The sequence below is a fragment of the Protopterus annectens genome, chromosome 11.part0, assembly GCF_019279795.1.
Source record: "Protopterus annectens isolate FY-2018-M chromosome 11.part0, PAN1.0, whole genome shotgun sequence".
In the NCBI taxonomy this organism is placed as follows: Eukaryota; Metazoa; Chordata; order Ceratodontiformes; family Protopteridae; genus Protopterus; species Protopterus annectens.
Window position 1 is genome coordinate 202033083 of NC_056745.1, and position 16354 is coordinate 202049436.

Below are 16354 nucleotides of genomic sequence, written 5' to 3' on the forward strand. Positions count from 1 at the left end.
AGAGAGTGATGCCAACACTTGATATGACATCCTGACCCCACGTAGAAAATGTGAAAAAAGGGGATTGATGATGATGATTGAAAATAATATAGGATACACTGCAGGAAAGCAAGTTATACCTGTGTGCCTAGTTTTAAACTTCCATATATAATATTCTGTTTAGTATCAGAGCAGCTGTGCAGCTTCATCAGGAAAAGTGGCTTTTAAGGCATTAAAGGCGCCCATGACTTCATCTCCCTTAGGAATGCCAGTGCAGCTAATTTCTTTTCTTCTAGTTGAAATCCAACACAGGTTCCATATAATGCTGCTAATCCTAAACTTTGCAACTTACACCATGTATTTTGGCCATAATGGAAAAGGCACTCATTTTGACATGTCATCATTGACATTCACTTCAATGCTATTGATAGCAGTGAGTTCTAAACTGCAAAGTACATATTTATTCTTGGCTGTCGGGTTTTGGGATGGTAGCAACTCATATATGCACTACTCCATATAGTTATAACTCTTAAAGAACTTCCTTGCCATTTGGAAAAAGACTAGAGGAATATTTTTTGTACATCTACAATAGGTTATGCACCTGTGATTACTGTGCAGTTGCCTGCATATATTTGTTTTGGTTAGGAATGTCCCATCCTTGAGCCAGTTACCTGGCTCAAATCCTTTATGTTTTGTGTTTTAGAGAGAACTGTGACTGTTGTTTTGGACGCTTAATCTGACATTTGCTTTTCCAGGAAATATCAGCGTTTCAGTGGAAAGTCTGACATATTCAAATTGCCTAATATAATCTCATTCCCTTCACTGGTTATGCATTGTTTATGTCTAGTGCGACTGACTTGTTACAGCATCCTTTTCCTACTTACTTGGAAGGGACATTGTACATTCTAGTGCTGTATTTCATAGCACATCATCCATTACCAAGTATGGAGTGTCTTTACTCAGTGAAAAACACTGGTGTAGATCTGTACTTGCTTTATAACCTTCTACCTGAGTAGTTTCACTTATATGATGATGTACAGTTGATTTTAACAATTCCTCCCTGGCGATTGTTATACAAATTACGCTTGACCTCTGTATTTCTCATTGAGTTTGTATTTAGAGGCCCAGTATTTATGGGTCTTGTTTGTTTTCTCCATATTGTATATATATATATCCATCTAGCAGCAGGACTTCTTTTCCTTTCTGCAGTGAACAGTACTGTAGATGGCACCTACTATGTCTGAGGTGTAGTGTCTGTTGGCAACTTCTGCCATTGGATTGGCTGTCACCTGATGTATGATGCTGCTGCTCTTACTACCTTATGTATGCCTTCACCTTTTCTGAATCAGTGATGTTTTTTTGCACCTTCTTCTTCTTCACTGTTGTGAGCATCGATGAAATGGTAAGTTGATGCTTCAACATAGATCCGTTAAAGACACAGGTTCATTAACCATACGATTCCCTACCAGTGGGACAGACTCCTTTGAATGTTAGGTGATGTAACATGTTGGTCTTTTTCAGGTTAAGCCTCAATGATTGGATGGATTTATTTCTAGGATTTAGCAGTGTAATCCTCATCAAGAAGGGAGTATACCATGGCTAGTGGATATATGGTCATTCAGACCACCTGCCCAGGAATAAACTGTGAACCTACGGATCTAGGAATTTTGATCGAAAGCTCAAATGTTCGAATCCATAATTACCGAACACCCTTTAATGAAAGCACTTTCACCGAAAAAGCGCTTTTGTTAAAGTATGTTTAAAAAAAAAATACAAACTCTACTGCTATGCAGGGGGGCTGCAGCCCGCCCACATTAATATTCTCACTCCGAGGTTGCACTACAGTGGGGAAAAGGGAATTTTCCCTTATCCTCACCGTAGTATGATCAGCACAACAAGCATACTTACCCGAAAGTGCTGTTTCGGTGAACACCACTTTCAGTTAAGTATGTTCACCGATTAAGGTTTTGGTGGAAGGTGCAGTCAGGGATCTGTACGGAACCTGAACCTACATATGTTTGGATTCAGCTTTAAATCATTAGCTGCTGCAAAAGCCACTCATTCATTTTCCTGTACCTGCTTATCTTGTTTTAGGTCATGGGAAGCTGGAGTCCATACTTGTGGATAATGGTCATAAAACAGAACCTGGATAAGATGCCAGTTCATTGCCAAGTTTATGTACATTACACATACACCTTTGAGCAGTTTAGAGGTTTGCCATGTAAAATGAGAGGATACCGGAACCTCTGAGAAATAACCCAGATGGATATAACAAGGACATGCAAATTCAACACAGAAGGCTCTTAAGCCTTGAATTAAGATAGTACATTTGTGTGAGGTACTCACCATAACTAATCTTAGAGAAGAACTCTTGCAACATCTATGCAATGTTTACACCAGCATCACGTACCTTGTTGTTCTCATTCTCTGCTGCACTCATCTGGCTTTAAGCTTTCTAGTCAAACAGGGAAATTGTAGAACCAGCCTCAGAAAAGCCATTGATAATGCAAGAAGTGTATTGTTGTTATCACACTGCTGCAAAGATATGTTGCGTGATGTCAGTATGAGATTCACACTCATGGATTAGCATGTACAACTGAAAAAGAATGGCTCTAGGTGTAGGAATCACAAGCAGCCATAACATTATTGCGTGCTGTAAGGCTCTACGATGTGTTGCCATGGTGAATGTCTCACACAGCTGCATTTTTTTAGATTAACTTTTGAAGTAAATATTGCTGAAGCAGTCACAGCTTTAAAAATGTGCAGTAGGTCTTTGGTGTGTTGAGTTTCTTTTCTTTTTTGTCAAAATTGTGTGGTTGCTGTCCAACAGAGTCTGACATAAACAGTTCAAATCGAAAATAAACAGTATATAACAGTTAAATTGCTTCAGTTTTATATTTTAATCCTTACTTCCCAAACAGGGCAATGGGCAGGAAGACGTTGTAGCCTGTGCTTGGGATGGCCAGACGTACATAATTGACCATAACCGATCAGTGGTGAGGTTTCAGGTTGATGAGAATGTCAGTGCTTTCTGTGCAGGTATGTGGCAGTGTTGTTTTGTACTCCAGTAACATTACTCTGCAGTTTGGAAGCATATTCAAAAGCATTTATTTAAGTGTACTTGTATATATGATTGTCTCATCCTTGCTATCTTATCTAGCCAGGACCATTCAGTCAAATCATATGGGAAAGGCAACTTCTTGTGTTGTTTTACTTTTTATCCGCAGTGCCTGTTGACCCTCTTGATTATCTTGCCATTTCATTTTCCATGCCCTAAGGGGAGATCCGACCAAGAGGATCTGCCAGTTAGGCAGCCACCAGAGATTTATTTTTGCATTATGCAGTCCTAACCCTGCACATACCAAGTAACACGCTTAGAGCATGACATGCAGTGGACATAAGTAAGGGTGTGACAACATGCTTAGGACATGGCATGCAGTGGACATCAGCAAGGGCATGACACTTCTGTGAATGATGTAACTCCTAAGAACACCCTGCCCTGTTAAAGTCGGTGCTTCTGTGGAGTCTCTGTTCTCCATCAGGAATTCAGCCATGGAATTGTGCAATCCAGACATGTGCTTCCAACCCACCACCAAGGACCAGGTCAGCAAGAAAAGCTGCATCACTCCTCTCGTCACCTCCGCCTTGCCAGCTTCTGCAAGTGTCTGAGCTGCTAATCAGGCACAGGTTGAATGGGTTGTTGTCAAGGTTTTATTGGGTTTTGCCAATGACAGTACATGCAGAAGGGTGCTAAGCTATCAAATCTTCAGGTAGGAAAATTGCAGGCATAAGTTAAGGCTACTGGAGAACCTTCCAGTACCTTTTCCTGTCTTGTTATGCTACTTCTTTGGGGCTGCATCATAGTGGATGCAAGGCATCTGGGAAAACTTCCAGTAACATTAGACCAGATTATCAGGGATGTCATATAGGCAGCCTGAAAACAGCCAAATAGTGCTCCTTCAGCTTTTAAGAGGGCAGATAGCTGCTCTCTTCAATCCCCGACTGATTAGTGTAATATTCTGGTTGGTATTTTAGTGTAGACTGCTACAATGAGGTCTGTGGTCTAGCTGAAGTCCCAGAGACTACATCAGCTTGTTGCCACCTGACAAGGAATAAAAAGCCTTGGCAAAGCTGGGCAAGAGGGTGTTCTCATATGTCAATCATTCCACTGTTTGTCCATGTTCTAGACCTTCTTACAGAATCAGGTATAGAAACGCTTTCAGCCATAAAAAGAGTCTTGTCTTAAAGTGGGCCTAACCAAGGCATTGTTTCTAGCTACCACACAGGACTGCCATGTGGCTTGTTGTAACTTTTACCTCACCAGTGTGTTTATTACAAAATAAAATAAAAATTGAGCGATGATTAAGTCTTGCTGAATTGTGAGATGAATGTGTTTAGTGTGTTTTTTTGTATTATATCTTGAAGATCTGATTTTGCTTGGTTTTTAGTTTATTTTGTTTTGAACTTACCAGTGTTTAGACTAGGGCAAGAGCCTCACGCATGTGCTTGTGCATGATGGTGTGACTCAGGCTGTCCTCCATCAAGAAGGAGATGCAACAGGCCATTCTTCTTACTTCCTACTGAGGAGGGAACCCCTAAAAAGAAACCCTGTTCTGGAGGGAAGAACGCCATCAAACATAAGATTGTTTTGCCCCCTTCATCACACACACACACACACACACACACACACACACACACACACACACACGCACACTTTCTCAGTAAGGTCTCTTAGGAGTGTAATCCTCTGTGCCCATTACCAGCAGTCCTGACTGTTTTCCATCACTGCCTATGGGTAAGGGAGGCTTTCAGAATTTGTCCTGGCTTGGAGAGAGGGCAATCACAAAAGATTAGTGGATTCTTGTCATAGTAACAGACAGACGCATCTTAGAATTCAAATATCTTCATCTGGAAAGGGCTATACTTAGAGACTAGTACTGATTTTTTTTTTGTTTTTAACTTCTTTTATCCTCATGTTCAGTAATAAACATTTTTTTTCCTCTCACCACCTCCTTTTTGTGTGTTTGTGCTACACAGCAACTTTTCTTAGTGTACAGTGTCTTTTAAAGTAGCAAGCACAGAAATTCTAGCTTGCAAATATTAGTTAGAGGGAATGATTAGTATTGCGTAGCTGTGCTGATTAAATCACTTTACAACTGAGTGCTTTCTTCATTTAATATTTATATGTAGCTTTCAAATGGATAAACCACTGCTTGAAGTCACCACAAACACCAACCACGGTACTAGCACGACATGCTTAAGGTTTTTCACATATTTCATTAAAGTAGTCGAGCAGTTTTGTTTAGTAAAATGAACTTCATCTGAACTAAATTAACCCTTCCATGCATTAAATATATATTATCACCATCAATCAGTTAAAAACAATTCCACCAATAAGAATTCAAACCTTATAAAAACAATCAAAACCTTAATAAAACAATCAATTAAATAATTAAAACCTTTTTCCCTCTTTTTCCTTTTGGTCCTGAACTTAAACAGTGTTTTATTAGGTATCATATATAATGTTTTTTTTTTTTATGTTTTGTGTTGTATGCCTTTAAAAGGACAGCTTCCTTTAATTGTTTTAATAAGGTTTTAATTCCTATTAGTGGAATTCTTTGTAACTGATTGATGGTGATAATACATATTTAATGCATGAAAGTGTCATTTTAGTTCTGATAAAGTTCATTTTACTGAACGAAAGTGCTCAACTACTTTAAGAAAATGTGTGAAAAACCTTAAGCGTGTCATACTAGTGCCGTGGTTGGTATTTGTGGGACTTCAAGGTAGTGGTTTGTGGATTTGATTCTTGTTTTCAGTCTCTGCCTAAGCTGCTCTGCATTTTTTTTTATTATTGTTTTTTAACTGCGGCTACGTCTTCCCCGGCTCATACTTGAGAAGGAGATTCTGGTTTCAGTACAATTCCTGGCACCCTAATTGGTGACATGATGCAGTTGGTTGGATTGTTGAATCAGTCCTTGGTTTTCTACGTATTGGACCTCAGTGACCAAATGAAGTTTTAAGTCTCCCAGGAAATCATTAAGCCCTTCCGCATATGACATCACTCCACACAGATTCAGAAGGTCTGTTAGCTTCTTAAAACTCAACGGCTGAAGGTAGTGATTTTTTCCCAGTGGAGTTTCACAGATTTTTAACTATGGCCAGAAAGATGAACTCTTGGCACACGTTTGCTGGTAACTTACAAACCTGGCTGAACTCTGAACTTACTTTTAACTATAATACACATGAGAATGACAATTTATCTTATGTTGATAATTTAAAGGAACTTAAATGGCTAATTTTAAATTATTGGGCATTGCAACTGGACAATTCATATATTTGAGAGTATATAAATTTAAAAGTAGTTCCAATGTGGAATTTGGAAGTGATTATTATTTTGAATTGCTTGAAATGTTTGACCACAGGGGATTTGATTTAATGTGCTCTATTATCTACGATGGGGAATATCTCATGCAGTCTTTGTTGGTTGAGATTGAGGTTATTAATAAGAAGATACAAAATGATTTGCTTTTTACTTTTGGAGAATACAATTCACATTTTCATCAAGTGTTTAATGATGTGGATTATAAATGTCCGAAAATTTTAAAGTGGAAAATGGATAAGCTGGGATGTGACAAAAAGGAATATGTTAACAAAAAGGCTTACCCTTTACTCAAACACAAAACAGGGGGTTAGTTATGATAGTGGACATTGTAATGGGCAGGATTTCGGAAACCACGCTAATTCTGTCAGTAATGTTGATACTATATCACATTCTGAAGAAGTATTACCTCACCCCCATGAAACCTTTAACACTGACAGTTTTATCATTAACAGCTGTGACCCTTTAGAATCACCTCCCCTTTATTGATCTGATTGGATATGGCAGTGTACGAACACACAATTCCATCCGCAGCCCAACTGTCAACCTCATTGTCAATAAACAAGAAGGGAATATTGAACATTCAGGGACTAGTGTCCTGTGATGGGATTTTGCAGGATGGGTTGATTTTTGAAAAAGATCATTTTAAGGTGTACAACTACAGTAATATTACTTTGGATGGATCACATTTTTCTATTTTTAAAAAAGGTTTGACCTTTGTACCTTCGAGACATTTCAATTTAAGTAGAACTTTAACTGATATAAAATTGTTCCTCAGGAAACTTAATTTTGAAGTATTATTTAAATCAGGTTGTGGGCCAAATTATTTAGTACTATGAAAAAAGAGTACTTTCAACCCACCATTACACCCGGTGTTACAAAATTTTGAATTTTTTTTGGAGCTTGAGCTTGACAAATTGGCCAACCACAATAAAAATGCATAGTATTTCAACCTGACTAAAGTTGACAAAAACACCCAGGATGATTTAACTTCCAATAATGATATTCATATCATGAAACTTGATAGGGGGTTAGTTATTATAGATAGGGTGGACTGTGCTTGTAGAATGCTGAGCTTGTTGTATCGGGGTTATATATTTAAGCGTGTCTAGAAAAGAGGTGAACGTTTCTCATCAGAGGATTGACATGTTTTTGTATGATTTGTTGATGAAAAAAGCTATCAATAATACAACATACAGGTTCCTTTCTAACAAACATCCTGGAATCCCCACTTTGTTTGGTATCCCCAAAGTTCACAAGGATGTAGACCCCCCTGCATTTAATTGTTTCTGCTTCTGGGTCTAAGACCTATGCTCTAGCAGTTTATATTGACCGTAATTTAAAACCATTTCATGAAATGAAGGCACAAATACTCAGGGATTCCTGGGATTTCTTGGCCAGGATGGACAAAGTTGTTTTTCCTAGAAGACGTATTGCTTGTTAGCATTGATGTTGTTTACCTTTTCAAATTGATCCAACATGAATGGGGACTAGAGTGGTGTGAACAGGTGATTTCAGGGTTTGACGTTTTGTCCCACAGTGATTGTCATAACATTGTTGACTTTATGGAACTAATGCTTAAATACAACTATGTATACTTTGAAGGAGAAATTTTCCAGCAGAATACTGGGGTAGCAACGGGCGCATCTTGTGCTCCCATTTTTCAAATTTAGTTCTTTATGAATGGGAAAGAAGCATGTTGTCAACTCTACAATAGACTTTTGTGCATCTGTGTTGCATGGACAGGATCTGAAGAACATTTGGTTGATTTTATCCACTACTACATATTTTGGTAAATTTACATATCATATAATGGAAGAAGAATTTAATTATTAGATGTCCTAATCAACAAAGATAGAGGGTTGTGGAGATACTTATCGAAAATGTATTGTAAACCAACATGTTGTAATTCTTTCCTTCGTTTCAGTAGGGAGCACCCTTTGGCTCAAAAAATACGTATTGTCAAAGGTCAACTTGTTCTTGCATGACTTGCGTGACTTCCTTGTTTAATGATTTTTTTAATGAATGTGAAAATTTAAGAAAATGTTTTTATAAAGGGGGTACGCCAACCAGTTTTTATCTAAGATTATATCGGAAGTTATTGCTGGTTGGGGCAAGAGGCTTTTTCGCATTTTAGGGTAAGGTATGATCCTAGTTCAAATGGTGATTCTAACAATTTAAGACACCATGATGATGAAAGTTACTGTTCTGCAATTTGTTTGGAATACAATAGGGAATATTTTTGTATTAAAGAGATTTTTTTTGTATGTACTAGAAGATTTTCAGCTAATTACCTGGTACGCTAGAAGTTTTTAAGAACACTCCTAGGTTTATCTATAGGAAGGGTATATGTTTGAAAAATATATACAAGTCCAAGAATGTACAGTGCACACACAATATTAATAGGAATACAGGTACATATAAATGTGGTAGCTGTAAGCAATGCCCCTATATAAGTAATACTGAGGAAAATGTAAGTAATACTGAGGAAATACATTAATACATTTGAATTGCCATGGAAGAGATTTAAGAGTTTAGAGATACTTTTATTGTAATACTGCTGGAGTCATTTACATCTGCACTTGCCAATATGGTGCCTTTTACACTGGCAAAATGGAAAGGGCACTGAAGAAACATATATTTGAACATATATATGACATTACATGTGACATAGGAACTAATTCATTGGCAAAGCATACCAAAGTATGTGTAAATAGTAAATATAAATTCTATGTCTTAGAGCAGGTGCAGAAAAATCCTAGAGGTGGAAATTGGGAAAATCATCTTGAATACTGGAAGCTATATTGGCAATTATATTTACAGGCCAATAGAACCCCTGAATTAAATGATGTAATCTCCATTGCAGCCGTTTTAAAATTAAGAGTAGCGAAATTATAATTATAATACATAAATTTAATAGAAGTTTTATATATTAGAATTTTTAAACTGGATTTTATTAAGTTGTTGTTGTGTCTTTCGTTTTTTTCCCGGTTAGGGGGCGCCACAGCGGACCTCCGGTCCGCTAATGATTGGCAGTAGATTTTTACGTGCCAAGTTGCCGGTCCTGACGCACAACCTTCAACGAAGGTACGCCCATTCATGTATGTCTCCACACAGAAGACGCTCTAGCTGAGAATCGAACAGGACAACGTCTTACTGTAAGGCTACAACGCTACTGCAGCATCATGTATAATGTTTTTTAAAGTTTTGTGTTCTATACCTTTAAAGGGACAGTTTCTTTTTAAAAGTTTAAAAAGGTTTTAATGTTTTAATTATTTAATTGATTGCCTTAATAAGGTTTTAATTCCTGTTGGTAGAATTGTTTGCAACTGATTGTTGATGATAATATATATGTAAAGCACGGAAGGGTCACTTTAGTTCTGATGAAGTTCATTTTACTGAACGAAAGCTCTCAACTAGTTTAATAAAATGTGTGAAAAACCTTAAGCATATCTTACTAGTGCTGTGGTTGGTGTTTATGGAGACTTCGAGGCAGTGGTTTGTGGATTTGGTTCTTGTTTGCAAACTATGCCTGAGCTGCTGTGCATTTTTTATTTTTGGCTTTCAAATGGTGTAGCCGACACTTTGGTTTTTGTACCTTTTACAAGGTGCAATAATTGTTACTGGTATAATTTAAAATGCTTAACTATTGTTACATTCATAGTACAGATTATTTCAGTATATGTTTAATTCCTGGCTGTATAAATCTTACAGTTCACAGAAGACACATAGAACATAAATGATAGCAGTTGAATTTCCTTTGCTAAGCAAGAATGTTATTGGATTTTAAGAGGCACTTTGCTAAGAGACTGACACTTTATAAATAACACTGCTTTTCAGGTTTCAAAGGATATTAGTTTTTATTTTAATTCATACAAAAATTGTAATTGTTTTTTAAAGCATACTTCACTGTTTACTACAGTAGACAAAAAATGACTTGTGGTATTTATGTACTTTAAGCAGTCATTTATTAACCAGGTTGGAAAATATTTATTGTGATTGTCTAGAAATAATTTTAGTTAAATAATTATGCATAAAATGCTTATAGTAGTACCTAAACAACTACAAATATGTAAACATATGAAATAATGAAACAATCAGTACAGTAAAATTTGGATGATTTATGTACATTAAATTTTATACTGTTCATAACTAATATAATTACAACAGTTTTTCCTCCTTTACACAAGCATCAGATAAAATTAAACAACGAAGTGCAGATAAGTCATACTACTTTCAAAATAAAAGACTACTAGCTGGCAACAGATAAAACTACAAATCTCCAGTTAGGCAGAGAAAGTTATTCTCAGTGTTGTGCCTACAGACAGTGAATATACTTTGCAGATTTAAAAAGAAGGACCATATTGAAGATACAGCGCAAGCAGGCAGACTCTTTCAATCAGCAATGAAGAAATGTTGACAGCTTACACTTAGAAGTATTCAGGATATATTTAATGTCATAACACTTGGCCTCATTTAAAGCCCTGGGTATCAGCAGCCTTACTCACAAATTCAATTCATTTTCTTTGGTTTATTGATTCCAGTAATTCAGTCTGCCAGTTCACCTATTTACAGTAAAAAAAAATTATGTATGAATTATTCAGCATTTGCAGTATTGAAGACTGCAGAATACTAAACTGCAGACTCATAATCACATTCACAGCTTTTCTAAAATTGTGTCATAAGCAGCCTGGTTTTGTAATTAACAAATTCATTTTAGAAGTAGAAAAGAAAACACAAGTGATGATTCTCAATGCCGATAATTTACAAATTCTTTCAAAACAGTTCTGTTTTTAGCTGCATTTAAATAATTCTGTGATCTCAATAGGCAATTTTGCATCAGGTTTGTAAGTACTATAGCTGCCTGGGAGAGTTGGTAAGCATTCTGACTAAGCTTTGCGTAAGCGTAGTACCTTCTGTGTGGATCGTTAATCATCTGGTACTGATTTTATTCAGATCCTTTTTGTCAGGTAAGGGCTGATTTATATGACCTTCCCTTTGTAATATTTTTTGAACCATTAGTATACTAAGTTTGGGTAAACGAAATTAGAGGGGTTGATATTAGTGCCAATTAATTATATTTCATAATGTTTATTTATTTGCATTTGTTTGCAAGGAAAATCCAAATGGACTATTAAAGACCCATTTTCAACAGAGGCCTGGAAGAAAGATTTAAGACATCTAAAAAGAACAAACTTTGGGTAAACCAGGAAAACAAATTTATTGTAAGTGCTTTCGGACATATGTTTGCGTCCGAAAGCACTTACAATAAATTTGTTTTCCTGGTTTACCCAAAATTTGTTCTTTTTAGAAGTCTGTTTTTCGGTTTTCATTATTTAACAAGCTTTAAGACATTACTTATGTAGTAGAACAGGTACGATAGTACAGTACTGGCTGCAAGGCATATATATTAGAACATTACTAGGCAAGCAATCACAGGGATCATAGAGGCCCAGCAATATCATAATATAATACAAGTAAGAATAAAGCTATATATATATATATATATATATATATATATATATATATATATATATATGAGTGGAATTAGCACACAGCATGAATACAGATTCCGATTGAACATACAATGAGGGAAGCATTATCTGTATAACAAATGGAATGTACTAAGGTGAGATATACTTGTGATATAATGCAGAGGTGGATTGCATAAATGGTTTAGAAAGGGTGAGATGGTGAACTTTGGTAAGTATGTCATGTGAAAGGGTATGTTTCAGATTAATATGGGTAATAAAAGAAGGAAAAGGGAGTGTTAGTAGATGGATAATGATAATTAGGAAAGTATGTAAGTGTGTAATTAGCAGCAGAGCACCTGACCTCATAATTAAATAAATTCCACCTGTAGCTATCAGAATAATTGTATTGGTTGAAAAATATTATGTGCTTTAAAAAGTTTATTTTTTTTAACTGGTACAAAGTACATCTTTGTAGTACAACTAATTAATTGCAACCAAAATGAATGTTATTTCAGCTAAGAACTATTTACAATTTAGTTTTTAATGTGTATAAATTATTTCTGTCTCATAGTAGTTTTTGCAACAAAAATGATGCTTCGGCTTAGAATTGTTTTGTGTGAACCTCTATTATATCCCCTTACAATGCAGTGACATTTGAACAATATTAACTCATATTCATAGAGGTGTCACAATTGCAGAATTACCATGGAAGTACTGTGTGAACCCTTATATGTTCTAAACGTTCTAATATTTAACAGCAGGTAGAAAAGGTACTTCAGTCTGCTGTTAAGATTTCTTAGAGGAAAAAGATCAGTATGCAAGTTGCCTGTATTGTAGCCAGACAGTTTACAAGTTTGGATAATCCTTATGTAAGGAATACCAAACCTTTTGTTTCACTTGGGATAGCAGTTACAGACTTCAGTTTTATCTTCTTGTTACAGGTACATCAAAATCTATTAGATGTGCCATATTTATGTAATATTTAAACATTAGTTATAAAACTTAACTGATTTGTTTAATTTATCTCAAAATTAGTAAAAATAAATAGTACCTTAAAAAATTGATTACGGATTTATATGTTATTAACCTCTCTACATATAGACAGACACAGAAAATTCTACAGATGGTAGTACAGTTTGCAGCTGTTCTGTAATGCAACAGAAAAAGGAATGATTTTTATCTTTAGATCTGAAGTTGTTTTCATTTGGTGTTCAACCTATGGGACACACAGATCCGGTACAGATCCCACTTGGCCGTGTTTTCCAGCATCAGATCCAAGCTCCTCCCCTATCCATGATGCCCCTTTCTCCCTCCTCCCCTCAGATCTCATTTGCTGATTGTAATAATCAGAAGCTTGGATTGCAACTTCAAGTTTCTTCAGTATTAAACTTCTTTTTCTGCAAGTAAATCTGCCTTTTTATTCTCTAATCCTCTACTTGTAATGATCTTTCATTACCTACCCTATCCCTGTGCACTAGTGTGTCAGTTTCTCAAAAAAAAAGAAAAAAAGGTCCTCTATCTCTCTCTTCCCTCCTTTCTCTTCTCTCTTTTTCCCTTTGTAGTGTGTGTTTCCTCTAGCCATGGTGGAGCCATCCAAGCCAGGCTTCAGGAAATGTGCTGATTTTGGCCACAAGCTGCCCCCTCTGATGGCCACACTCTGTGTGTTGTGTGTTTAGGGCTTTAGCACCTAGAGACCTCCTGTTCGATCTCCACAGGTTTCAACCACCGCGCATTGATTGACAGGAAGAACAAGCTGATTTTGAAGGCCTCCATCCTTTGGAGGCTGCTACCCACTCTACCTCTTCTGCCCCTGCTTCTGGGACTCAACCTCCCTTGAAGAAGTCCGGGGATAGGGAGAAGTCTCGTCTCAAGGACTGGGACAGGCCTAAAAAGTGGCCCCCTGATGATCCCTCCCTTGATGGACCTCTGACCAAGTCTCGGCCCGATCCGACCCAAGGATCACCTCAACTCTTGTCTCCTCATTTTTCACCAGAGCCAGAGATTTCCAGAGGCTGTGCCCCCATTTCTGCCTTCCTTCGGCACCACTCAATGCCTGGGTCAGTGGCTTCCTCAACTTGGTACACCAGTTGTCTTTCTGAACCCAAGGTGGACAGGATGATGCAGAGATTTATCCAGACCCAGATCCAGATGGGAGTCTTGCTTGCCCCCTCCCCTTGCGGGGCTGGGAGCATGCACTCTACTTTCCTTCCAATTGCTCCTTCTCTAATCTGACCCCTGATTTTGGAGTTGTTGGGTCAGAGGTTTCCCAATGTTGCGGGATCAGTGCCAATGACCCCAGGTGCCGATGGTCCCAGGTGCTACGCTGACCATTGCCCTGAGTGGCCCGGCTCCAACCCTTTCAGAGCCATCTGACTCTTGGAGCCATAGTCTCGGTGCCAAATCCAAGGAGATGCATTGGCTACAAAGTTTTTGGAATCAGACGTTCCACTCGGAGTCTCAGCACCTGGAGGCTTGGATCTGGCTCCCTCTTTGGCACAGAGAGCAGTGGATCCAGTTTTACTCTCCTCTGCTACCAGGGTTCATTTGCCTTCTGCTTTTGATGCAGTAGAGAGGGTTCTCTCAGCTCAGTCAAGACCCCTGACACTGCTTCCTCAGAGTCTGTCCTGGCTCCCTCTCTTTCTGGCCCAGAATCCACCATCTTGCCCCCTCAGTGACAGCCTGTTGCCACTCCACTCCAGGGGGTTCCCCCCAGAGCTTCCTGAGGTTTCTGAGTCCTTCCCACAGAAACTCCCCCTGAGGAGCTTCCTTGGAAACATACGTGCAAAAGGAGGCACTTGGACTCCCCTCCAGAGTCCATTACAGAAGACACCGACATGGAGGAAAGGGAGATGTCCCCTTCGGTGACTTCATGGAAATCCTGCACCAGCATGGGGTTGGTCTACCCAAAAACAGCCCGGATTAGTCGGTGTTCCTGGAGGTGTTTGGCACAGGACCCTCTACCTCCTGGGTGTCCCCTCCCTTGGATGTTCTTGTGGACCTAATTTCATCCAGGGTATGGAAGGAACTGAACACGGTTGAGCCTATTCACAAGTGCCAAGACAAGCTTTCAGCACCCCGTCCTACAGGCAACACTGGGCGAAGGTGTCCCCAGTAGATGCCATGGTGGTTGCGGCAGCCACCAAGGAAGAACTCACTCAGGAAAGTTCTTCAGTCCATCTGCTAGACAGAGAGTCGCAAGCCATGGATCATTTTGGGACGCGGACCTACACCTTAGCCACATTTGCTTTGCGTGCGCTGAATTACATGGCACATGACATCAGACTGCAGCAGGACCTGGTCAGCCTGGCTCCAGCTTTGTGCTTTCTTGGAGCCCTTGGAGCCCTTCAAGGCATCATTTACAAATGCCTCCTTTGACGGTTCCACCCTCTTTGGTAAGACTGTTCAAGATACCTTCCTAGGTTCATAGGTAGGTACTGGACTATTGGCCCTAGGACCTATATAAGCCTAGCCAAAAAGGTACCCTGGCTTTCGCCACCCAAGAAAATTATTTTCCTGTGCCCCCGTCAAGCAGAGCCACAGAAGTGATCCCCTGGGATAACTTGGTCCAGAGCGAGAAGGATGGGAAGACCCTGTCTGCTGTCAGGATTCGCTTCTCAACTCTGCAAATATCCTTTTCCAGGAATCAGCACAGGGTGAAAAAAATGTGGTTCTGAAAGTCTCAGGGTTTTTCCCACGATGCTTAGGACTCATCTTCCCCCAAAGGCAGAGGGGGATATGATAGGCGCTGCCCTCATGGTAGAGGGAGCCCGAGGTTCTTGAGACACTCTCCCAGACAGATCTTCGCTGCAGCGCTGAAGGGTTGACCAACTGTTTGTCTCTGGAGGCAGTCTGGGACGTCTTTCCCTACACCAAACAGCCTGGGAGTCGATGACAAATGATCATTGGGTGTTGCAGGTAATATACAGAAGATATTCAGTCCCCTTCCTTCAGCCCCCAGTTCCTCCATACATCTCCTGGATGTCCCACCCATGCAATGGGAGCAGACAGCAGTAGAAATCTTCAGGCTTCTTGAAAAGCGAGTCATCCAGCCCATCCCCCCAGACCAATCTAGATCAGGCATCTGTTCCAGGTGTCAAAGAAAACGGGAGACTTAAGACCCATCCTGGATCTTTCAACCTTAAACCAGTCAGTTGGCAAGACAAAGTTTTGGATGGTCACAATCAATCCATTCTGCCCTTTCTGCAGATGAATGACTGGATGTGCTCTGTGGACCTCCAAGATGCATACTATCACATCAAGATGCACAGATGTTCTCGGAGGTTCCTCTGCTTCTGGCTGGGTTCCAGTCATTATCAGTTCAGAGTGCTCGGCTAACCACTGCCCTTAGGGTGTTCACCAAAGTGATGGCAGTAGTGGCGGCTCACCTGCGGCTGCAGGGGTTCCAGGTCTTCCCCAACCTAGACGACTGGCTCCTTTCCACTCCCTCCAGGCATCTACTGTGTCAAGCCAGGGATCTCCTCCTCAGGACTGCTCAGCATAGCAGTCAGTTTCAGCAAGT

General features: G+C 39.1%; 1 protein-coding gene across 1 annotated transcript in view; it reads left to right on the forward strand.

The window, feature by feature from the left end:
- The window catches only part of ITFG2 (integrin alpha FG-GAP repeat containing 2), a 989737-nt gene that overhangs the window by 948391 nt on the left and 24992 nt on the right, over nucleotides 1-16354 (forward strand). The window contains exon 10 of the mRNA XM_044087619.1: nucleotides 2901-3018. Within this exon, the coding sequence (XP_043943554.1) occupies nucleotides 2901-3018 (118 nt within the window). The remainder of the gene's footprint in view (nucleotides 1-2900; nucleotides 3019-16354) is intronic.